The sequence below is a fragment of the Triticum urartu genome, chromosome 3A (genome assembly GCF_056163025.1).
Source record: "Triticum urartu cultivar PI428250 chromosome 3A, HENAU_Tu73, whole genome shotgun sequence".
NCBI lineage: Eukaryota > Viridiplantae > Streptophyta > Magnoliopsida > Poales > Poaceae > Triticum > Triticum urartu.
The window spans coordinates 51687365-51713052 of record NC_141875.1 but is presented as its reverse complement, the minus strand read 5'-3'; the positions used below and the strand labels follow the sequence as shown (position 1 = coordinate 51713052).

Sequence of the window (25688 nt, the reverse complement as noted above, 5' to 3'; positions counted from 1 at the left end):
GTGAACACAAGATTTTCTGGCCGGCGACGAACGCCGCCACGGACGCTCAAACGCCCCAATCTTTTTTTCTTTACAATGGCTACATGGCTTACACTCGGCTCTTCTGGCTCTACCACCTACATCTGTTTAAGTAGCACACGTGCACACACGCTACGGGAGCAACAGCCTGCCCGGTTCCTATGCCACTCACGCACAAGACTAGGCCAACATGCATACACAGACGCACCACGCTAGCTAACAACCTCTAAACGCATGCACTTGACTCGGCTACACATCAACTAACCAAGTACTGACTCTATGATCTACACGACGCGGCGGCTATGCCACTAACTAACCTATGCATATCAAGATTAATGCTATCACTCTGTTCAGATCTAAAAAAGTTTCCCGCCCCCTGCTCCGCACTTCTCTGGTCGCGGCTGCAACACCTGCTATCGTCTTCCTCAGCTCTCAACGACAACCGCCGCCTCTAGGTTGTTCTTCTCATGTTGGTATATCGAGTCATAATCACTTGTATTTTGCCACACCCTTCTTGAGAAAAGGCGAGCTAGAGCCTCGGGCCGAGTCTTGTGAGTCTTAATTGTCGAGGCCAAGGGGAACTTTAGGGTGCATAATTTGGATAACAATGATATACACAACTTGTAAGTCTTGGAATCAAGTGGTTTCGTAAAATGCTCATCGAAGATGAGATGTGGCAAAAACGCTTGGAGTACCTACAATCGATAACACTCTCCCGGGAGCAAGCCGAGTTACTCTCCTGTATTGAAGTTTTTGGTGAAAGTTAAAGCACGAACTTCAGTGGTGGTAGTCATTCGGGAAAAAAAAAGGTGGTACATTTGGGGTCAATAGTTGTACTACCAAAGGTCCAAAACCTAGTTATAGGAGAATGTATGGTGAAGTATCAAATATAACCCTGAATACTCGTTATAGTACCAGAAATTTGGCATAGTATTGCCTATTGCCTCATCTGGGCTGTCCAACCATAAAAATAAATTACCCAAATTGACTTGATGTACTATAAAAGAACTCTAAAATAATAGGCAGTAATTCACAATAAATTAATGGTAATACGACAAATATAGCAAAATGTTATTGCCAATAAACTAGTGTGGCAATTTTCTTAAAAATATCAAAAAATACATAACATCAATTTATTGTATGCCAAAAGTGCAATGTTTGAGAATAATCCAATTATAGCAAGAAACATTCTTCAAGATATGTATTATTTTCTAGTGCGTGGCTATTAAATGTTTTCTAATGTTCAACAATTTGCTTTTTGCCTAATATTTTTATAATAATTACTACTATATTTTGACAAGTCAATTACTACTATTTTTAGTCGATTAAAAAATTGAATAGCCCCTAATTTGTACAAACATGAGTGTGCCACATCTAGCTTATATAAGTGCTATGGTCTAATGTGTTGAGGCGGTGTGAGACGAGCTCTTGGTTAAGCAGGAAGCACACACGTAGATAGCTCTCTTGTCCAATGCAGCTAGCAATGGCTTCCAGTTTGCAGCCATGGGTTCTCTTCCTCACCCTCCCCCTCCTCTCTTTGGTGCTTAGCCCGGCAGCGCTTGCGGCAGTGTTCAACGATAACTTCGTGGCAGTAGGAGGTACAGATGGTAATCACCTAGTTGATCAGGGGACAGCAGTTCGCATCATCTTGGATAAGAGCTCCGGTACATATAGATCATCTTTTTTCCCCCACTACACAGTATGATACTTGACCCGATTTGACCCAAAAATTTGTCTCCTTGTTCCGTCCTGGGCAATGCAGGGGCTGGATTTAGTTCCAAGGAGGCGTATGGTTCAGGGTTCTTCCACATGAGGATCAAGACACCGCCCGGGTACAGTGCCGGAGTCGTCACGGCCTTCTATGTGAGTGTTGCAACATGTGGTTTCTACATGTTGCATATGTTATATGCTAGCCACTTCCTTTAGTTAGATGATGAATACTAGAAGTCAGATATAAATGTATCTTGTACGTCTAGCTCACGACGGAACCCGAGCAAGGTGACCACGATGAGGTGGATTTGGAGTTCCTGGGCAACGTGGACGGCAAGCCGATCATTCTCCAGACCAACATCTTCCTAAACGGCAAAGGCGACAGGGAGCAGAGGACCGAGCTTTGGTTCGACCCGGGAGCCGATTTCCATAACTACAAGATACTCTGGAACACCTACCAGCTCGTGTAAGCCCATCAATCATCCCCTAGCTAGTCCCTAACTTTGCCATGTGCTGAGTGGATCAATGATATATCACGTGTACCCCAATTGATCATAGGGTGTTCGTCGATGACACACCGATACGGGTGCTGAAGAACCTCGCGCCTAGCCTGTTCCCGGTGAGGCCGTTCAAGATCCGGGCGAGCATCTGGGACGGCTCCGACTGGGCGACGGACAATGGCAAATACAGGGTCGACTATAACCGTGCGCCGTTCACCACTGTGTTTCAGGATTTCGACGTCGATGGCTGCCCCGCCACCGGAGGCGCGCAGTGTGGCTCGCCGGGTCTGTCGTGGAACGCGATCCAGAGCCTGACGCCCGCGCAGTGGGAGGCCTACAAGGACGCCAAGAGCAAGCACATGACCTACGACTACTGTACCAACAAGGACAAGGCGTACGCCCAGCTGCCGGGAGAGTGCAACAACTAATTAGCCTTTGTTCTTGTTTCAGATTAGATACACTAGTCATCGACCCGTGCTACAGCACGGGCTAGCAATTTCAATAATTACATGATCTTTTTTCTTGTAAGAAACTGATGACCTTTTTTCTTCGGAATAAAAGTTTTTATATGTAAAATGGTGGATGCAATAGGAAATTTCTTTTCGCCAAAGGAACATCACGTCCTACAAATTGTTTTCTCTAAGACCGTGGATACTATTTCTCTCTTTCTCTCTTCTCTCTTTCTCCAGGCAGCACAAACTTTTGAGGTTCATGAGTTTACTCATGCAAAATTTAAGCATTTCTCCCTCGCAAAAAAAAAATTAAGCATTTCTTTGAAAGCACGTGTTTATTATTCTTGTAGTGTTGGACATATACAAATATATATATTTGGAAAATATATACATTCAGAAAATGATTTTAGTTGTCATCTACAAATTTATAAGTTATGGAAATTTTGGCATGCCATTCAACATGAAACCTACCATAATTTGCTAGTAATCGTTTAATTTCTCCACTGCTTACTTTCATGCTCATATATAAAATAGCTATCTCAAATTTAATATTGTTATGTTTTGTACAGAAGCAATCATAATAAATGGCATGAAAAAATACCAACCAATTTGTCTTTGATACATGTTGGCATATGGACATAATTTTTGTCACAATGGTTGTGTGAATAACTTTTCTATGGCTGTAGAAATGAGATTAACTTTTCTATGTTATCCGCTAATCAACTCATATTTATATGAGAAAATTTCCGCGTATGTGGTTGCATGTACTATATTGGTGCTATCGTATCACATGGTGATGCTTTTTCTTCTAGGTGGTGGAAGAGTGCACGGGGTTGATATGTTTTTATAGGTCAGTTGCTGCTGATTGATTTGAAAAATCATTGACCCGATAAAAATCATAAACCACAAATCCAAAATTGAATACCTCAAACGAATGAAAGAGCTTCAAAATTAGAGAATATGGTGATTAAAATAATTAAATGAAAGAGCTTCTTGAGAAATTGTTGATCCAGTCAAAATTGGATGATCTAGATCTAAATCGAAGACCTTAATTAATAGTGAGACCTTAACAATTAGGAAGCACAGTGTAGTATAAAATAGTTAAATGAGAGAGCTTTAAGAAATTGTTGACTCAGACAAAATCAGGTGAACCAATTACAGTTGGAAACCTCAATTGATTGTGAGGCCTTAAAAACTAAGGAGCTTAGTGTTACAGAGGATAACTCATATATAAGATATAAGAAGGAAATTATCAACTCTCTGTTATCACTAACAGAACAGATGACCCAATTTTATTTTATGCTCCTAGCAAGGAAGAAGAAAACATTTCCAAGTGATCCAAGTCTAAATCTAAACTATAAACTACTCCCTTCGTTCCATAATATAAGAGCATCCAAATCTAAATCTAAACTATAAACTACTCCCTTCGTCCCATAATATAAGAGCGTTTTTTACACTAGTATAGTGTCAAAAACGTTCTTATATTATGGGACGGAGGAAGTATAAAAGTACGAGAGGGGGGATCCAAACAATCTTACCTGTCACTTCGATGTTTAGCACTAAATGTGTTTTGCGCTAAACACATTTCTAAGTCGAAAGTAGCATATATATAAAAAAGCACAAAGGGCAGAGATAGAACTATCTTGGCTTCCCATGATCCGCGTCGCTTCTGCAACATTGAACATTAAACACATTTAGCGCTAATCCTCATCGTCCAATGATTTCATCTAACGACCAACCTTCGCCTAATATTTAGTGGAATTCAATGCCAGAAATTACATATGTGTCCCATTGCTTGGCGGCGCGATCTCGCAACCCCGAACTTAGTCCCGCTCACACTTCCTCTCTCTCTCTCTCTCTCTCTCTTGGATTTCTACACTTCTCCGAACGCACAGTGCTATGGTACGCTGCCCACATCTACAAAAAGTGTCCCTACTGCTAGCTCCGCACATCTCTGGCAGTGGCCAGAACACCCGGTGTCGTATTCCTCGGCCCTTGATGACGCCCGCCGCATCCAGGTTGTTCGTCTCATGTTGGTATATCAAGTCATAATCACCTAGATTTTATTGCATATTTTGCTATGTCCTTCTGGCGAGCCAGAACCTGGCTCGGGCCGACTCATGTCAGTCTTAGTTGTCAAGACCAAGGGGACCTTTGGCATGATTTGGATAGCAATGATATACACAACTTATAAGTCTTGGAAGCAAGTGGTTTTCTAAAATGCTCACCGAAGATGAGATCACCAGTAGAAAAAGGGCCTATTGTCCCGGTTCTTAAGGCCCATTTGTCCCGGTTCTTGAACCGGGACTAAAGGGTCGTTACTAAAGCCCAAGGCCTTTAGTCTCGGTTTTTACACGAACCGGGACCGATGGGCCTCCACGTGGCCGGTGCTGTGAGCCCAGGCAGGAGGGCCTTTGGTCCCGGTTGGTGGCATCAACCGGGACCAAAAGGCATCCACGCGTCAGCTTTTCAAGGGCTTGGGTTTTTTTCTGAAAGGGGGAGGATTTGGGGGTTCTGTATGGTTAATTAAGGTGTTTCATATATTATGTTAGATAGCTAATTAATTAATAGAGAGAAGTGTCCTTTCTTATCTTCGTGCTTGGTCGACGCTACGTACTATATGTATAGAGAGGCCCTCGACACGCTAGCTAGTAAGAAAATGAAGGAAACCATTAAGTACAGAAGTTCGTCATGCATACCGAGAGAAGTGATCGACCTCTCCTTCTCCGAGAGATTGGTCGAACAATAAGTTTTCGTATTATCTATCCGACGCTACTGGCTACATACATATACAATATGTAAGATCTCTTACAATCCCCTAGCATCTGAAATCAAGTTTCACATGGTATTCTCCGGCTTTATTGATGACGTGGTCAAGAAAGAATCCCGCCAATTCCTCTTGAATTGCTTTCATGTGATCTTCTGGTAGGAGTTCATTCCGCATCTCTCACGTCTAATTTGAAGAAGGGGGTTAATACATATATATGAATGAAACTCAACAGAAATGATGGTGTAATAAAATGAAATTGTGAATATTATTGCTTACGCACATTAAATTGTCTTTTAGAGTAGCCACGCTTATCTTTGAAAGTCGCGTTGTAGATGAACTCGCACACGTAGTATCCACAGTAATCATTCCCTTGTTCCTGCCACAAGCACTTTACGAGAAATAGAGGTCAATCAAACTGATAGTGAAGCATTATAAATGTCATTGATGAAAGTAGCTAGAATCAATGGGAGATGCACGGAACTAGCTAGCTAGTAGTACTTACTTTCAGGTATGTATATCGCAGCTCCTTCGGCAGTCCCGGAGCTTCTTCGGTGAACTTTTTCCAAACCCTGCAAGACAAAGAACATAATTATTACTTGAGATATCATGAAATGAACAAAAAGTTACCAATATGGTGCAATAATATTTTTATCTAGGGTTTAGGTGTCCTCGACAATTTTGGTCGACCTTTTTTCCCTTTTTTCCTATTCTTATTTATTTCCCCTCTTCTTCCTCTCCTCTTCTTCTCCTTTTTTCTTTTCCTTCTTCCTAAACTAAACATAAACTAAAATAGTCCTAAAACTAAACGAAGTTATCGGGACGGGGTATATCGACAATGACATACCCGATACAAAATAAGAAGACGAAGAAGAAATAAAAAGAGGAGAAGAAGAAAGGAATAGAGGAGAAGATCGAGAAAAAAAAAGAAAAAAAAGAGGAGAAGAACAGAAAATAGAAAAATATTCTATTTTTTTCTTCTTCTTCTTCTCTTTTTTTTTCCTTTTTTCCTCTTCTTATTTATTTCTCCTCTTCTTCGTCTCCTCTTCTTCTCCTTTTTCTTTTCCTTCTTCCTAAACTAAACATAAACTAGAATAATCCTAAAACTAAACGAAGTTATCGGGACGGGGTATATTGACAATGAAGAAAAAAAAAGAGGAGAAGAAGAAAGGAATAGAGGAGAAGAAGAGAAAATAGAAAATATTCTATTTTCTCTTCTTCTCCTCTATTCCTTTTTTCTTCTCGTCTTCTTTTTCTTATTTTTTTCTCTTCTTATGTATTTCTCCTCTTCTTCTCCATTCTTCCTCTCCTTATTTTCCTTTTTCCTCTCATTCTTTTTCTTCTTCTTTCCTTTCCTAGCTAGATATATAAAACTTTTCTAAAAATGTAACTTTTGCATATATAAAACTTTTTCTTCTTCTTACTTCTTACTTCTTCCTAAATATATAAAACTTTTCTAAAAATGAAACTAACCTAAAATTAATGTACTAAATCAGAGAACATATATAGATAAAACTTTTCTAAAAATATAACTTTTACATATATGAACATATATACACAGATAACATACATACATATATACATTTTTATAAAAACTTTCTATATATGAACATAAAAACATTTTTGACATCTAAATTTCTTTTATGAACAACTAAAAACATCTGAAAACATCTAAACAAATAGCATATATATATAACAAAAAATATAAAGGAAAGCTAGCTCTAGGGGCGGGCCGGGCAGGGCACGGCGGTGGCGGCGCCGGCGGGGCAGGGCAGGGGTGCAGGTGCGTGAGGAGCGGCGCCGGCGTCGGGGCGGGCACACGCTAGGGCGCGTGGAGCGGCAGGTGTGCTCACAGGGGTGGCAGGGCACGGCGGCCGGCGTAGGGGCAGTTGGCGTCGAGGCCGTCGGCGGCGGCGAAGTTGGGCGGCGTCGGGGCGGAGGACGGCCGGGCAGGGTGCGGCGTCGGCGACGACGACGAGAGGAGCGTGTTGGCGGCGTCGGGGGAGAATGGGAGCAGTTGGGCAAAATTTTCTAAGTGTTGGCTTATATAGTCACACATTTCGTCCTGGTTCGTAGCACCAACCGCGACCAATGCCCCCCTTCGGTACCGGTTGGTGCCACCAACCGGGACCAAATGTCTCTTTTCAGCAGCCCAAAGGGCGGGAAGCGGCGGTCTTTGGTACCGGTTAGTGCCACAAACCGAGACCAAAGGCCTCGTCCTCCCCGTGGCCAAAACTTTAGTCCCACCTCGCTTGTTGAGAGGGGCGCGGAGTGGTTTATAAGCCCCACTGCCGCACCCCTCTCGAGCTCCTCTCGATTGCAGGTTTACGGGCCTAATTGTCACTGCTATGCCTGATGGGCCTATTGGGCTTTCTGCGTGCCTGAATCCTGGCCCATGGTAGGGTTTCTAGTCGTATTCAGGCCGTGGTGGCCTAGTAGTTGGCACTTTCTAATTTTTTTTTGTTGCTTTATTTATTTTATTTTGTTTATACTTACAACAAAAAACTTATTGTTGCTATTTTTATTTATTTAATTAAAGTTTATTTATTTTATTAAAGTTTATTTATTTTACTTTTATAAAGTTTATTTTGTTTCTACTTCTTTATTTTGTAAAAGTTTTATTTTATTTTGTTGCTACTTATTTATTATATTAAATTTTAATTTGTTTTATTTTGTTTCTACTTATTTATTTTATTAAATTTTATTTTATTTTATTTTGTTTCTACTTATTTATTTTATTTCATTTTAATTTATGTAATTTTGTTTCTACTTGTTTATTATAGTTTATTTTGTTTCTTTCTACTTTTCATGTTTTGAACAAAAAATACTTTGATAATTTTAGTGGCATGAATTTTATATAATTTTAGTTTAAAAACTACTAGAGGTTTATAAAAACTTTTTAGTTCATTCCTTTTGCTATTAGAGTTTTATAAAAGTTTTTTAGTTAATTTTCTTTTTGCATGGTATCATCATTTCATCCACATAGCATGTGCAAGAAAGTAGAGAGGATTACGGCAAAAACTAGATGCACTTCGTGTACAAAACGGACAATCTGTTTCGAAGTATGAGGGTTTCATATGGAAACTCGTCTGTTATAAAGGGATTTCATTTTTTTGAACTTATTTGAACTTCAGACTTTTTCTGTGTTCAAAATGCACCATTCAAAGCCACATCATTAAAATTCAACCATTTCTGACTTCATTTGTTATTTTTCATGCATTTACTGATTATTTTGAGCTATAAGACCCTGAAATTGAAAAACATTTCAAATGAACTCTGAAAAGGTTGAAAATTGGCATGGTATCATCATTTCATCCACGTAGCATGTGCAAGAAAATAGAGAGAGTTACGGCAAAAACTTGACGCACTTCGTGTACAAAAACGGACAATCTCTTTCAAAGTATGAGGGTTTCATACGAAAGCTCGTCCGTTACAAAGGGATTTCATTTTTTTGAACTTATTTGATCTCCAAACTTTTTCTGTGTTCAAAATGCACCATTCAAAGCCACATCATCAATTTAGTACATATAGCTCTTATGAATAGATAAGTGACCAAATTAATAAAAGTTCATCATCACATTAAAAACAAAGTACATACATAGTTCTCATTGAACAACATATAGCTCTCCAGAGCATCTAGTTAAACCATACATTGAAATTATGTAAAACCTTTCAATGCAACAACAAATGCGATCATAATCACAACCAAGGTAAAAATTGATCCAACGGCATAATGATACCAAGCCTCGGTATGAATGACATATTTTCTAATCTTTCTAATTTTCAACCGCATTGCATCCATCTTGATCTTATGATCATCGACGACATCCGCAACATGCAACTCCAATATCATCTTCTCCTCCTTAATTTTTTTATTTTTTCCTTCAAGTAATTGTTTTCTTCTTCAACTAAATTTAACCTCTCGACAATAGGGTCGGTTGGAATTTCCGGTTTAACTACCTCCTACATAAATAAAATCTATGTCAACTTGATGGGCATAATTGTCATAAACAATAAATGAACCAAATAGTTATAAAAGATTATATATATATACCACATCCGAATCATAGCCAGGACGAGAGCCGATGGGGGCGGATGCCAAAACCATCGCACTATATAATAACAAGCAATAATGAAAATAAGAAAATTAGACAAGTATCTATCTAAAGTAAGAATTTTTTTCTTTCAGAAGAAGATAAGAACAGGAGGCTCACCATGGTGGTGCAGGCAACGAGATCGGTGCGGGCGATCGACAGCGGTGAAAACGGGAACGAGACGTGACGGACCGCTAAACCTAGACAAATCTTGGGGAAAATGGAGCTTGGAGGTCGAGCTTCGAGAGGAGAAAGCTTAACTAGCGTGGCTCGTGCATTTCATCGAACACCTCATGTGCATAGGAGGTGAGCTAGAGCACCCAAATGCTCTGTCCTCGCCGGCCAGAAAAAACAGAGCACTGTGGAGTGCTCTGCTGTGACGACGGGGTATATATAGACAACTCATTTGTCCCGGTTTGTGGCTGAAACCGGGACTAAAGCCCAGTCTTCTATCCCGATTCGAGCTAAGAACTAGGACCAATGTTTGTGGGCCAGGAGCAAGGCCCATTGGTCCCGGTTCGTGCCTAGAACCGGGACAAATGGGTCCATACGAACCGGGACCAATGCCCACGAGGCCCCGGCCGGCCCCCTGGGCTAAAGAACCGGGACGAATGCCCCCATGGGTCCCGGTTCGTGACTGGACCGGGACTAATGGGCTTGCCCTGCCCGAACCAAAGCCCTGTTTTCTACTAGTGGATGTGGTAAAAGCTAAGTGCTTCGAGAGTGGAGTACCCACATTCGAAAACACTCTTCCGGATGGAGAGCAAGCCGGGTTACTCTCCTGTTTAAAAGTTTTTGGCGAAAGCTAAAGCGCGAACTTCAGTGGTGGTACCTTTAGGGTCATTTGAAAAAAAGGTGGTACATTTGGGGTAAATAGTTGTATACCAAAAGGTCCAAAACCTAGTTATAGGAGAATGTATGGCTAGGTCTCACACAACTAAGGCCATGCACAGTGCAAGGTGCCTAGAGAGGTGTTTGAAAAAATTACAAGCATACAATGCTAGGTGTCACACCTCCGACCATTGTACATTGACTTCAGGACCGTGCTGATTGGCGCCAAACTACTCGAATGGAACAATCTCCAAGCTAGGTCAGCTAGCCGGCCTCAACTTTAACGAAAACATGGATGTGTTCCAGTGGAGCCTACAAATATTTGGTCGGTGTATGGCCGGGTCCCTGAGTGCAACTACCATCCACTCATGCACATAACAGAGGCACCTGTACACATGTCTCATTTTTTCCTGTTCGGTACCAACGAACGGGCATGCATTGTTGTTTTTCTTTTTTAAGAGAAAGCCATCATGTCGACTTTTTTGAGGGTTCATCGTTTACCTGGAAAAGTATTGTATCAAGTATACAAACGTTTAAGAGAGGATGTATTTGGTGTGTGGGTACGGGCTCACAAATCAACATCTGGAATGATCCTTGGATTCCTTCTAGTGAAACAAGGAAGATTATAGCCCAAGGGGAGTAACTATGTTGAGCAAGGTTGAGGAATTAATTGACCCATATACTGGTCAGTGGGATGAGAGCTTAATCCGGGCTGTTTTCTGGCCAGTTGATGTTCATATAGAATCCTACAAATCCCTCTCCGGGTGCAGGTGATGGAAGACTTTGTATATGGCATCACAACCGATCCAGAGTTTTTACTGTACGGTCGGCCTATCATGTACAATTCCAACACCAGTTTGGCCGTATAGAAAATCAAAGTGCAGCACAAGGGAGTCGGCCGAATGATATATGGAAGCGTGTATGGGAACTTCGAATTCCTGGGAAGTTAAGCACCTTGTGTGGAAGGTAATCAGAGGAGTCCTTCCTTGTTATGGTACCCTAGCAAGTCGCCATATACCTGTCAGGGGACAATGCCCGATATGCCATACAGGTTTTGAAGATGCACACCATTGTTTATTTACACGTGAAAGAGCGATGGATATCTGGAAGGAGCTGGGACTTAAGGAAGACGTTCAGAAAGCTGTAGCGGAGGACCGGTCGGGCTCATTCACAATGGCTGCTCTTGTAGAGAGACATTATACTAAAAACACATTGTCTGTGGCTGAGTTAACCATGGTGGGAAGCTGGTACATCTGGTGGCAGGGACGACAAATTGTCAAAAGGCGAGATAGTCCGACAGCCGAACCAAACTGCAGTATCAATACGAGTTCTAGCGACAAACTTTATTCGTTCACTAACACCTACCAGCCGGTGGTAAAGCGTGATCATATGTGGCACAAGCCCAGGAGAGGAGTGGTTAAGATTAATGTTGATACATCCTTTAGCACAGAAAATATGTCTGCAGGTACAGGAGCAGTGGCACGAGATGAACATGGCGAGTTTATAGCTGCTGCAGCCTGGTTCATACTGCATGTGGTGTCAGTGGATGCGGCAGAGATGATTGCTATTCGGAATGGTTTCTATCTAGCAGTCAAGATTGGTTGTAACAGCCTCCACATTGAGTCAGATAGCTCAAATGCAGTTGATCCTCACAATTCTGAAACCTTTCTTGGGAACGAATCGGCTATCCTTCTAGAAAGTAAAGAGATGGGTCTGGACAATGCAAATTATGCAGTAAGTAAGTGCCCTCGGGAAGCAAACTGTGTAGCTGATTGTATAGCAAAATCATCTCTCACTAGTAAATCTTCTGATGTTTGGGAAGATGCTATCCCGGACATAATTTCTCATCTTATTGTAAACGATCTCGCCATTATTTGAGAAAAAGACTATATTGAATCAAATAATAGTTAAATCGCCCACGAGACTACTGAGGATAAAATCAGGAGGTTCCTCAATCCATAGATAGGAAAGAAAGGGTGATGACCGATTGTGATTGATTCCTTCTTAGCGTGAATTTATTCTGTTAACAAATACTAGTAAGTATGCACGTGCAACACACGTCTCAAACAAAATGAGTTGATATAATATATTATTAAAATATATTTTCAAAAGAGTGACATATTTTGTGATCCAGAATTATGTCTTCACATAAAATGCACGATGACATAATAATTGTATTATAATTTGTTACAAAAAGATATTTTAGAAACCACAACTATACATCTCTTGAAGATCCATCTTTTGAAGCAATGAAGGTCCATCTATTGATACGATCTATGATGCTTTGTTCAATTGATGGGATATTGTTTTGAGCTTCATTATCTTCATACTTTAAAATATGCACCAAAAATTGCTTTCTCAGTTCAAAATCATCCTACATATGCATTAAGCAACATTGTTATAACAAAATAATGTGAAATGTGTATACAAATAAGCATGGTGTAAATACTAACCTGGGGTATGGGAAAATATAGCTGTCCATCGCACAATGAGTGCATGAAATTGAACACCAAATAACCCGACAAAGCACTGCATTTATAAAAATATTACATTGTCTATTGAATAAATCAATTAATCTTGTAATGCATTGAAAAGATTCATACCCATGTGAGTTTGTTGGAACAACAGGAACTTTGCATTCCCATTTAGAGATGTCGTCTTTGAATGCAGGGTTTGCAACTTGGAGTGCACGGTTTAGGGTGTTGACCACAGTTTTAAGTATAGTTTTTTCCCAAAATAGGTATTGGTATCGGATCCATAATTGAGACAACCTTTTTATTTTGATCGAGAACAAACAATAGAAATATCCCACAAATATCCCATGGCAATAAAATCTGCAACGATGCATACGATTAAAAATTTAGAAAACATTAGTTAAGGCATGACAAACCATTGTTATAAATTAAAATTTTAAAACTTACTGCATCGCACTGTGAAATATGATACTCATTACTGTCTGGCCAGCTATCAAACATCGATTTGAACATAGCAATGTCCATATTGTCACCATGACGTGAGTCTCGTGCATAGTAGGACATGGACTAAAATAAGAAAAAGAAAATATTAGTTCCATGAGGCAAAATGTAATACAGGATTATAATGACTTACACAAAAATTTAGATCCATGTAGTGACGTGGAATGTCTCTGAAAAGCTGGACTTCGTGGCGCGCTAGTATCCGTATAGCCATATTGAAGCAATCAACATCCATGCATTCATCATTATTTAATATGTTTTTTATTTGTCTCAAATTCAAACTAATGGGATAAGGATCAGAGCTTTTCACCCATTCGCTTCTATAAAATTGAAATTCTGTCAATTATAATAAAATCACAGTAATTTATTACAATACAAAATGAACTTAAAAAATATGGCTTACTCTAGTAGAGCGACATCATCAACCATACTGATGAACAAACAAAGTTCATCTATTAAGTCGTCATTTGTTGGAGTGAGAGAGGGCGAAAGGATAAATGATTGCGAGATGAGCTCTACTTCTGACAATGTACTCGATGGTTTGAGGTTCTCAGGGGGTGTGTCCAGAATCATACAATCCGTGGGATCTGTGTTGTTTTCGTCATCTTCAATGTCTCGATTTCTTATATTATCATCATTCAATTTCGAGTCCACTAAAATGACTGCTAGTTTCGTTCTAAAATCTGTGATATGATCCTACTAAAATAGAACTCATAGTTAAATAGTGATACACCATAGAATGTAAGTATAATGATACACATCGAAAAATACCTGTGTAGGAGAGTCAGACAAAATTTCTCCTGTGAAGTACTCCATAAAATTAACCATCCACAAACCACAAGATGAACTGCATGATTACAAAATTTAAAGATATTCAATAACTTTTTTAATCAATTATATATATATTTATATAAGAAGACTTTTAAAATCATCAAATGATCATGACTGTAACAAAGAAGTGATGATAAAGAAAATCCTGTGCTCACTCATAATCCCTCTCGGGAATGTAATCTCAATAATGTAAGAAGTTGATATATTTTGGTTTGGACAACCCAGCACTCACTCATAATACCTCTGCGAAACGTGCTTAATAGTGGAGATTAGTAAAGTAGTAGAGTATTAAATAAAAAACTCAGTTAGTGAACCTTCCACCGCCCCCTCACTCCCTCCTTCACAGGCACACGCCAGATTCCCCATTCTTCCTCCTCCCTCCCTCCTCCTTCACTGGCACACGCCAGATTCCCCATCCACAGCCGGCGATCTGTGGTGGCTGCCCCTCCCCTTCGTCACCACTGCCAGCCGCCGCGGAGGTCCCTGATGTGCCCCTTCCCTTCCCTTCGTCACCACTGTCGGCCGCCGCGGAGGCCCGTGATGTGCCCCGCCCCTCCTCTCCGTCACCACTGCAGCGGGCGCGCAGGCCCTTGATCTGCCCCGCCCCTTCTTCATATAAGGTCGCCGAGGTGCTCGAGGAGGCGCTCGAGCTCGGCATGCGTGCCGGCGATGCCGGGGCCCTCCCTCCTCTTGACGCACTCGCCGTCGCTGCCATGAGCGTCTCCACCTTCTCCCGTGCGCCATGAACTTCCCTTCCCCCCTGCTCGGGACGCCAGCAAGGTCCGGTTTCAACTCTCATCCCCTCGATCCGGATGCTCTGCTCTCCGACCACAACTTTATTTGGCTGTTCGATTCGGTCCGGAGCAGGAGCTCGCGATCTGAAGTTCCTTCCTTCCATGGATGACTACGAAGACCTCTGCGTGATGTGCTGCTGCTCGGGACCCTCCCTATGCTTCTCATCGCTCGTCCGGGTCCAGGTTAGTCTCTCCAACCCCTGCTTGTCCCCGTCAAATCGGTGCATACCCTCATTTTATTCTGCAGTCTATATCCTTTCAACTTGTATACTTTATTCTTATTGTGGAGAAATTTCTTTTGTGATGCAACTAATGGGGACATACAAAAAACACATAATGTCGATTGCTTTGAGTTAGAAGGTATACCCATCTGTCTACAGTCTCCTCTTAATACACTCTTCCCTTGGCCATGCACTGATGTTTAAGTCTTTCCACTTATAAGATTTTAGTTCCATTTGAAGCTTAGCATATTGGAATACATTTTCCAGTCCTTTCAGATGTTGCATGAATAAATGACAAAGTATTAGCATCACAACCGAAGAATAACAGAAAATTGTCTTATCAAAAGATGGTGCAGTGGGACTAATAACTAACCATAGCAGTGAGGTCTTTGCGGTTCATTCCTGGGCCTACCGAGTCGAGCACCTGGATACATCGCTTCCCCATGTTTATAACTGCTAGGTACCAATGAAACTCTTCAATGTTAATTGGAACGAATATCTGAAAATAGGTTTTTTGCTAGTTTAGGTCCCATGTATACAAACATTTGTCCTCTGTTGAATTCATAGTAATATGTACGGAACTGAGACTCACCATATCATGTTCCAAATAAGTTTTAGCTCTCTGTAATACCCATCTTGGTGCGTCATCCCGTATAGAGCTAAATTCCTTTATCATCTTAGAGATGCATGCATTCTCTAAGAACACACTTTCACCTGACCTCATATGTAGATGCTGTTTAGCACTTATGCAATGTATGTATGTGTCTATGATCTACAATATCAAGTGCACACCTTGGTTAAGAGATAACAGGAACTCATGTTAATAACATCCTCTTCTCATAAAGCTACATATACTTACTTCGTCGCCAACAAATTCTCCTTCAGTTAAAAGGCGTACTAATTGTAATTTTTTGAGATATGAGTCGTTGACGCTCACTAAATTTCTTTTATCGCTTGCTTTAGTCATGATATTTTCAATCACGGACCAATCATCGCCGGTGCAGGCATAATCTATCATGATGTAAGTCAAAACATTTATTAATAACGAAGAAAATAAATGTAGCAAAAGCAAGGCATAGAAGGACTTGTCCGTGCCTTCTGGAGCCACCACATAGGCTGGTGCCTTCTTGGGTTTGTTATGTAGTCGGATAGGCTTCCCTATTTGTGGCCCTTCCATGCCGGATGTTTGTGCTAAATCTTCGTCCTCATCTGCCACCATTTGTTCACTTGTTTCATCAAAGGATAATTCCTGAAAGCCACAGTACAAAGAATAATCGGTATACAGGATATAACATAATTAGAATTAGAACTATTTGGGACATAGTTGAAAAAGAGAAGATGGCTCTGTCACTTCAGAGACTTCAGAATCAGTGGACTGCGTGCTCTGCTTTTTCTCCACTTCTTCTGTGTTGGCTATTCCATTTGATTATGCCAGAGTGTCCCCTATAGTTTCCGCCCCTTCGTTGCCCAATGTTTGTGCTAATTCCTCATCCTGAGCTAGCCCCATTCGTTCACTTGTTTCGTCGAAGGTTAATTCCTGGGAGCAACATTACAAAGAATATTTTGTATGCAAGATATAATATAATTAGAATTCGAACTATTTGAGACATAGTTGGAAAATAAAATATGCCTCTATCACCTCGGAACCAGTGCTCCACGTGTTCTTCTTTTTCTCGACTTCTCCTTTGTCGGCTATTTCATTTGATTCTGCCAGCTTGTCCCCTATAGTTTCTGCCTCTTTGGTGTTGAATGTTTGTGCTAATTTATCGTCTTGAGGTGGCTGCATTTGTTCGCTTGTTTCCTTGAAGTTTAATTCCTGAGAGCAATATTACAAAGAAGAATAATTCCTATGCAGGATATATAATATAATTAGAATTAGAACTATTTGGGATAGTTGAAAAGAAAGCATGCCTTTGTCACTTCGCAATCAGTGGCCTGCATGCTATTATTTTTCTCTACTTCGTCTTTGTCGTCTATTCCATCTGGTTCTTCCTCGCTTACTAACTGAAACACACAATAATATAATATTATCCAGTACTTATAAAATAGCAATTATTATTAAGTTGAGTAAAGAATTATAGGCATGATATTATTATATTCTACAAACTACATATTGTTTTGTCCCAGGAGAATAAAAATAATAGTGACATGTCAAAATAAAAACCGCCTTTGTCGACTTGGGGTTTTGTATGCTTGTCTTAGGCTATGACCTCATCAATTTGCATATTTTCTGTATCATCGATGATGGTTTGTTCTTCTATTGCATTTGTTGACTCGGTGTTGTCCTTGTCTTTGGTTTTATGCTCGTCCTTGCCTCCCCCGTCGATGTTTTCCTGAAAACCAAGCACATATTAATGTCACGCTGTTAACATGAGGCCCCTAAGTTCTGTTACCTTGAAAAACAATTTTATATGTTGGGACAGAGGGAGTACATCACAACTGGGTGCACATATTTTGACATTCACTTGCGTGACTATTCTCTCAAGTAATCAGGTGGATGTTGCCCAAAGAATTTCTATAGTCAAGCATCTTGGCAATTTTGTGTGGTCATACAGGGCATGTTGATTCACTTTGTTGGAATCCCTACTATGTTGCCTTGTAGATGTGAAATCATGAATAGGATTTAATTACAGAGACATATCATTACCGTGATGATAGGAGATTGATCGGCACAGGCCACCGGGGATTGTGACCCAGACATGGAGGACGATGGTAGTTCACCACGGACAGATGCTGGAGAGTCTTGCGGTGGAGGAGGCAGGCGCGGTGGAGGGGTGTGAGATGCAGCAGTCCTTTGCGAGAGATGATGAAGTAGAGGTGGAAGGAAACCCTACGGTGCAAAACCCGTTGCTTCTTTATGCTCTTGATGATCGAGAGATCGTTTGTTGCCACCAATATGGAAGGCAGAAATCACGGGAATTCCTTCCATAGCGTGAGGAAAGGGAATCATGAGCGTTATCTCAGGCCCCACACTTTCCTTTAATTTATCTTAGGCCTAATGCTTTTTTTCCTTGGATTTATCTCAGGCCCAAAGCATTTCGTTTTCTTTTTTATACCCCATGCATACAAAATTAATGGAGTTATTTTCGCAATACATTTTTATACAGAAATATTGGTTTCAGCTCATTGGAACGTATCTTTGGTTTTGTGTGTGTTTTCTCTTACCTTTTTATATATAGAAAGTTTACCTCAGTGGCCGTGCTGGACAAGAGGGGCCAGGGAAGTGCTTTAAGTTGTTCCAAGAAATGTGAGCCTGATAAAACGGTGACATAGCAGATTTCCACTGTGGTGAGTTTCGTACTATGTTTTATTATTATATTATTGCTGCTCACGTGTAAAATAAAATTTTGCAATGAGTACATGCTAGTTATTTCAGCAAGCTTAAATATTTCTGGTAAAGCAAACTTCTGTCCTGGACATATGTTTAATATAGTAGTAATAATGCTTGACATTATCACTTAGCAAGTCTGCTAAAATATATTATAAACAGAACTGAAGTGTGTTCTTCAGTTTTCTTATGCATGAACAGTTGCATACACCAAATCAGTTACATTAAAACATAACCCATTCGGTGAATTATCAAAACATGGAAATCTGATGGCCCAAAAGTGGAGCACAATCTTAGCTGAAGCTCAACTATAGGCTAATCAGCGAGTGAATAGCAAAAGCTAATAACTATGCTAGATTGTTGATGTTATTAAGACTGCATCATTTTAACTTCAGGTGCCTCTCTTCATGTGTTGTCTCCTTTCTTTCTCCTCTTTCTCGCGGAGTACCTCGACACTCAATTTGTCCTCTGCCTCTTCCTGGCATGAATGTCTATTCAACCTTTTTTCTTTGCAGGTTTCTCACCTGACACGCTTAAACTCCCTGAAATATTGCAATACATTAGTACATTAGCACATTCTGCTCATAGAAAAATATTTTGCATGGAAGCTCAAAAAGAACACAGTAGCATACTTTTTGCTCTTATCATGTGAAAAAAGGTGTAGGCACTATTATTTTATCTATGCCTACTCCATCTGATCATTACATATCATGTGCATACCCCATCTGGTCATTACATACATATCAGAGGGGGATCAGATGGAGAAGCAGAGCAAAGCTCTCACCTTTTGCTCGATCGAAGAAGATACCCTTGTGTTCATATACCTTACCTCCTCTTCTGCTGCTTATTCTCCTTCGCTAAACCTGCAAATAAAAACAAATAAAGTTAGATCCATGAGTAGTTATAGATACAATAACAAGGTGCAAATAAATAATGGAATAATGCACCTGCCTCATCTCCCCAAAACATCTCTGTAGACAATGTTCTTGGTGCTTTTCCCAGAAATATCAACCTCGTTGTTTGGCTTGGCCAAAATTCGCGTCGTCTCTCTGGACACTCCCCTTGACAATGCAACATATAGCTGACCATGTGAGAATACTGGCTCGGGAAGGTAAATACCGACGTTTTGGATAGTCTGACCCTGCGCCTTGTTAATTGTCATCGCAAAACTCAGGCGAATGGGGAACTGTTTTCTCTTAAGTTTGGAAGGAAGTGAGATGTCCTCCGAGGGCGACATAGGGATCCTAGGTATGAACACCCTCTTTCCAGCCGCTGACCACCAACTATCTCTGCGTCGATAGCATTATCCTGGAAGGCTCTAATCATAAGTCGTGTCCCATTGTATAGGCCATTATGAGGGTCGATGTTCCGGAGCAGAATGACCGGGCAGTTAACCTTTAATCTCAACACATGCGGGGGCAAGCCATTTGGTGTGATCGAGTTTAGAAAATCAATCGTGTAATTATTCTGCAAGTCATCCTCGATGGAGTCGAAGCTATGGTATAACTTTTCTTTGCCTGGAAACCTAGAGATCATCTTGTCATTCAGGTGATCGACATGATCGTTCTTGGTGGAAAGAATAGCACGTGTGCTCATATACTCTCTCGATCTACCATTAGCATGCAACGATGGGAAGACATTGTCGATGAGTGTGTTAATAGCTTTCTCATCCTTGGTATAGCCGATCACAATGTCATCAGGGAGACGCACATAGTCGTCGCCAATTGTCTCTTCTGTTCCATTGCTGATCCGTAGGAGGTATTCGGAGAACCAAAGATCAGCCTGTGCTCGCATATTGCGCGTGAGGCGTATCTTCCGGGTCTTCTCCCACAGATAGGATCTAAAAAGTGTAGCATCCGTGATCTGTGCTCTTGTCCCACGTGTCACAACTGGAAGGACCTGCCTGAAATCCCCACCAAATACGACAACCTTTCCCCCAAACGGCAAAGAACAGTCCATTATGTCCTGCAGGGATCTATCAAGCGTCTGAACTGCTTGACATTTTGTCATAGCGACCTCATCCCAAATTATCAAGGACGCTTGTTTAAGCAACTCCATTGTACCACTCTGCTTTGTGAAACTACACATGCTATTGTCAGTGAGTTTGATTGGAATTTTGAACATGGAGTGCGCAGTTCGTCCTCCGGGCATTATCGACGCCGCTATACCTGATGTAGCAGTTGCGATCGCTATCTGGCCCATCGAACGCACCTTTGCAAGCAATTCCTTGTACAAGTATGTCTTCCCAGTGCCTCCTGGACCATCAACAGAGAATATCTGGCTTTTTTGTTTCATCACATGATCCATTATTTCATTGAAACCAGCCAGCTGCTCATTGTTCAAACTGCTAAATAAATCTAGGTGTTCTTTGTCCATGCTGATTTGCCTCTCCTCTGTTACCTCTTTATACTCACCGTCATAAGAACCATCGTTCTCAACCAAATCCGGATGTCCATAGCTTGTAATATCTTTTCCCATGGATTGCAACATATCCCTGATATCTCTGAGGACCATCTGCTCAAGTGTTGCCTCATTGGATTGATTAAGACGGTAATCCTCAGACATTGATGCCAGGTGTTTGTCCCACAGCTGCCGGATTTCTGTTGCCTCGCAAAACACCAGTATAGTTGCAAATAACCGTCTCAGGGCAGAAGGCATCTGAAATGTGGCTGCCTCCGTCATGCAATCATCAAAAGTCCTGTCGTGCTCAATGAGGCCTAAGTGCTCACATGCCTCCCTGAAGGAATTGCATGGCTTGCCGTTTACTGTTTTTTAAATCATCGAATGAAGTGGCACCTCGGACATGACTTAGGAGCACACGCAAGTAGTACCTCTCTCCTTCAGCAGGGTGTGCATGCACAAGTCTTCCAATCTGTGATCTTTTATTTCTTCTATTCTGCCACTTCTTATTTCCAGGTATCCATCTATAATGTTCTGGAAACTCTCTATACAACCATTTTCGTGCTATTGGCAACTTCCGGTTCATTTCAAAGTATTTTGTAAGCATGGACTTGGAAGAAGATGGTCGAGCTACAACATCTGCAAGATTTTCACATGCTTTAAATGCAACTGTATGCATATTTGGCAAATGAAGCTGGAGTTGTAGCACAGATGGACGGACACCAAACATTTTAAAACCAAAAATCCTGTAAATAGCCTCTGGAGGAGATACATAGCGTGCATCCCTATATTGTCGGATTTCATTGATGATTCCACCATCATTGATGATTTCCTGCTCGAATGCAAAGGATGTACGATCATGCCCTTTGTAGATGTACTTGAACAAGTACTTGACTGCCTTGATGCTCGAGCATGCTTCGACATTAATGTGGCAGTTGTATCGCATAAGTAGTGAAAGGTTGTAAGGGACCACCCACCTATTGTCCAAATCTGCTCCTCTCATCCTAATTCGACGCCCATCGTCCCTCCGCCTATAGATGGGATATGAGTCTTTCCCTTGTTGTGTGGCATCACAAAAATCTCGCGGGTAATGAAACCGACACTGCCCATCAATCATGCAAGGGCAACTTTTTTTCAACTCGCCACATGGTCCATGCAACATGTGTTTGACGACCAAATCATGTAGAACGGGGTGTTTTTCTTAGTCTGGTATCTCTGCACATATCACTCGATCATAGTCATCTGGTGTCGCTAACTTGCTTTTTGACTTCATGATTAGAAGTATATGCTCATGAGGGAGACCTCGCTTCTGAAACTCAGTTACATGTACATAGGCTGCGACTTCTCCGAAATGCTTACCCTTAGTTAGTAAGTCCATCATATCTCGCTGTTTAGCCTTGTATACTCTCGCCACCAGGTCTGGACGGTCCTGCGGCAGTTGTCCAGGCAACAGTTTCTCGGTTATCTCCTCCCAATAGGGGTTGCAAGTCATCGTGATAAAATAATCCAGTTTACCCCAGCGCTGCACTATTGCCATAGCATCCAAGAACCTCCGCTGCATGTCGCGATCACCACCAGGAAATGTACGTGGAAGCACAATTCTTTTGCCAATTCGATCTCCGCGTGACTCGCCGACAACGACGGTGTCAACAAGACCCTATAATAGCATAGAACGTTATAGAAACTCATGGAACAAACCTAATGTCATTGCATTATGATGTATTAGAATAAACACAAGCACACTACCTGGTACAGGTCAGCGCGTATAACCTTCTGATTTTCTGGCTTTGAGTACCAATCAAGCCGCATAGTCTCAATCTTGATATACATGTCAACAGCCCACTGTTGGAAAAAGCGCCCCCCAAACAAGACGATGTTAAAAAGCTTCCTCCTGACTTGCAGCTTGAAACAGTAGTATTCCCTTGCGCTAACAAATTTTCTGGATTGTGTTGCATTGACCTCATTGTCACCAAAATCGTCATCTGGGTTATCCTCATTGTCATCTACAAGATTGAGAACATCAATATCAATATGGTGGGTGGACCTGTAATGATCGACAAAATAATATTTGAAGAATAAGGAATGATGATTAATACCTGAAGGTAAATCAGTGCCATGGGCTTCATGTGGTGTAAAATTCCCATCTTGTTCTCTTTCTCTAATGAAGTTCACATCTGATAGATATGATAGATGTAGATGAAAACACAAGTTTTGACCAAGCCCCTGAAAAATAGAAAGTATATAAATTATATGGTATTACATCATACCAGTATATAATTTAGGGGCTTGGTTTCCTTGTGGTGCAGGATTATCGGCTTCATGCGCTGCAAAATTACCATGTTCTTCTCTTTCTCTAATCAAGTCTTCAACTGATACATAAAAGCTCTCATCATCATTCAAAAATAGCATAAATTTAAATATAACAGTGAACATCATACCTATGTGCAAATCAGAGGCTTGGTTTCCTTGGAGTGCAGACATATGTACTGAATTTTGGGCCGTGTCATCTGGGGCTCGAATATATGGCATGCAACGATTCCAGCCAGTCTCTCCACGTGGGAAGAATAGTGGGTATGACAATGGTTCATAGCACCCATAGTATGCTCTAATATACAGGGGCCGTTTTCCTGTTTTTCCATGCACAACAACACTCCTGTCAAAGCAGTTATGTGGGTCACTCCCTTCAACCCATATGGCTGCCACTTGGGAACTTGTTGGGGCATTGTACCTTCGTTGATCCAACTTGATATCCGTGTTTATCGAGATTCTATACTCATGTAGATTCGGAACAGACCCAAGGCTCTTAAAAACTTGCGCATAAGGGTTACGCTGTAGTATTCTCAGAATCTGCCGTATGAGGTCTATATTAAGATCTGGAGACCTATTAGCCCTGTGAACCAAGTTTGGATCTGTATCATAAATATAGAGTTGCAAATGCCCAGGGCCATTATCAGCCGGCACCAGATTGTCAAGAGCGTGGTACAGCCCACCACACGCACGGAATGTATATATGCCAGTTCCTGCCGCAGTGCTTACTCGTCGATCTAGGGTGATGCCTAGACTTGTGAATGAGAAGTGCGAGTTGAAATACCGTATATGTTCTCTGAAATACTTAGCGTCCTCATCATCTTGACTTGTAAACAACCGTTTCAACTCTTCTGGAACATCTGGAGTAAACAAATCGACTTTTCCTTTTCTGCAACAAAATGCTGGCCCCTCGAATGGAAACCGCAACGCCCCACAGTGGCGACAGTCCACAACCTTTCTTAGGACATGGTGCTTTGTAGGTAGGTTTCGGTATATGAAGTCATCAGTATTTGCTACGGGTACTGCTCGTGTAGCATGGTGTCCAATTTGGTACGATTCAAAAGCAACATCTAGCACAGGACAACACATGTATTATCAGAGAACACTAATAATATGTGCATTTTAGATTTCTAAATATGAAAATACGCTGAGCACATACCCTGATCCATAAAAATTCTAGCTTCTTTATCAGACTCATGGTATGCAGCTTCTCCGTTATGCAATGGCTCCAAGCAGTCTAGTAGGGAATATATTGGTCATACAGAAATGATTCTAAATTAAGTACGATGGCCTTTTATGTGTGTATGATAGTATATACAATATACCTTGTAAATTGTTTTGTTCAACAACAGGCTCAAAAATTCCATATGGATCATCTTTTTGGTCATTGCCCACTATGGAAAATCATCAGATCAGTACAACATAAGATCAGTACAGCATAACCATGCTGGATCGTCAAAATCCCATATCAGATTATTAGTGATCTGAGTACCTAGTGGAGCCAGTTGCGCAGGCCCGCTCGTATCATATTCTGGCATTTTTTCAAGTTGGTTGGATCCGCTAAAAGTGTGTATACCTGAAGAAACAATCGAAAATCAGGGATTTATTATGAAATATACACTGTCGGCACCCCAACAACATAACTATACTGACGAACTAACCAGCATGCTCAGTTGTGCAATCTGGATCACGTATTATGCTCAGTTGCGGTACCTCAACTCCTGAAAGTTGGGTGCGAGGTCCTGCATGTACAATTAATTTTCGTAGAGAAGATGATTACAATTAGAATGGTGGCTGGACCGTAAGGCAAAGCCAGTTAAATATACCTCGCGCAATATCTATGAGGGGGTTTTGCATTTTCTGTACTCGAGTCACAGCAATAGCTCTTTTTGAGCTTCCAGCTATTAGTTGCCTCTGATACGCATCATTCCTGTGCAACCAATTGGATTCATCCTCGCATGTAAAATAATTTTCCTTGTCGTGAGGGATTTGTTCATGAGATGAACTCATAATATTTGTCAAGCCTGCCACAAAATTTCAGCAGCACATGAGTACCCATATTTTTGGCATATTAGATGAGGTAAGAAGATGCAATCACTATGTTATGGTACACCCCAATCTGTCAACTTCTGTAGCTGGGTGACACTGGATTGTCCTGTAGGTGGTGTGTGTGACACAGTGTTATCATCGTTGAGGCCAGTAGTAATCTTTCTCTTTTCACGGGAGAGGCGTTGTCGTTTTAATATCTCATCTCTGTTTTGTGCATACCGCTCCCTGTCCCTTTGCCCCCTCAACTCCTTAGGGTCTGCATATATGTTTAATAAAGTTAATTAGTATGAACACATAGGGCTGTAAATAATGTGTTGATCACCATTACCGCTGTACATGGGCACCGGTGTTTGTGTTGGATTTTCTTGCTCATTGACATCGGCAACCACAACGGTCATTTCTATATCACTG

The 25688-nt window shown here is 41.1% G+C and overlaps 3 protein-coding genes and 1 pseudogene across 3 annotated transcripts; 2 read left to right on the top strand and 2 right to left on the bottom strand.

Annotated features, from left to right (window-relative positions):
• Positions 1 to 1501: 1501 nt before the first annotated feature.
• LOC125547900 (xyloglucan endotransglucosylase/hydrolase protein 3-like) lies at positions 1502 to 2656 on the top strand. Its single transcript, XM_048711640.2, has 4 exons — positions 1502 to 1682; positions 1781 to 1881; positions 1995 to 2194; positions 2287 to 2656. The coding sequence occupies exons 1-4, from the start codon at positions 1502 to 1504 to the stop codon at positions 2654 to 2656; spliced, it is 852 nt and encodes a 283-aa protein (XP_048567597.2).
• Positions 2657 to 11467: 8811 nt separating this feature from the next.
• LOC147978437 (uncharacterized) lies at positions 11468 to 12250 on the top strand. The gene has a single exon (XM_087514754.1). It carries the CDS (start codon positions 11468 to 11470, stop codon positions 12248 to 12250), a length of 783 nt encoding a protein of 260 aa, XP_087370880.1.
• A 337-nt stretch (positions 12251 to 12587) lies between these two features.
• LOC147978436 (uncharacterized) lies at positions 12588 to 17894 on the bottom strand (annotated as a pseudogene).
• Positions 17895 to 19041: 1147 nt separating this feature from the next.
• Positions 19042 to 21179, bottom strand: LOC147978435 (uncharacterized). Its single transcript, XM_087514752.1, has 3 exons — positions 19799 to 21179; positions 19351 to 19384; positions 19042 to 19063 (listed from the first exon to the last, which is right to left on the bottom strand). The coding sequence occupies exons 1-3, from the start codon at positions 21177 to 21179 to the stop codon at positions 19042 to 19044; spliced, it is 1437 nt and encodes a 478-aa protein (XP_087370878.1).
• Positions 21180 to 25688: the final 4509 nt, after the last annotated feature.

What these genes read in the sequence shown, in the direction of transcription:
- LOC125547900 (XM_048711640.2), top strand. Translation starts at nt 1,502, where the DNA reads ATGGCTTCCAGTTTGCAGCCATGGGTTCTCTTCCTCACCCTCCCCCTC. An exon ending in CATCTTGGATAAGAGCTCCG is followed by an intron (nt 1,683 to 1,780) that starts GTACATATAGAT and finishes TGGGCAATGCAG; the next exon opens with GGGCTGGATTTAGTTCCAAG. An exon ending in TGGAACACCTACCAGCTCGT is followed by an intron (nt 2,195 to 2,286) that starts GTAAGCCCATCA and finishes AATTGATCATAG; the next exon opens with GGTGTTCGTCGATGACACAC.
- LOC147978437 (XM_087514754.1), top strand. Translation starts at nt 11,468, where the DNA reads ATGGATATCTGGAAGGAGCTGGGACTTAAGGAAGACGTTCAGAAAGCT.
- LOC147978435 (XM_087514752.1), bottom strand. Translation starts at nt 21,179, where the DNA reads ATGCCTTCTGCCCTGAGACGGTTATTTGCAACTATACTGGTGTTTTGC. An exon ending in CGACGCAGAGATAGTTGGTG is followed by an intron (nt 19,385 to 19,798) that starts GTCAGCGGCTGG and finishes TTTTATTTGCAG; the next exon opens with GTTTAGCGAAGGAGAATAAG. An exon ending in AATAAGCAGCAGAAGAGGAG is followed by an intron (nt 19,064 to 19,350) that starts GTAAGGTATATG and finishes GCAATATTTCAG; the next exon opens with GGAGTTTAAGCGTGTCAGGT.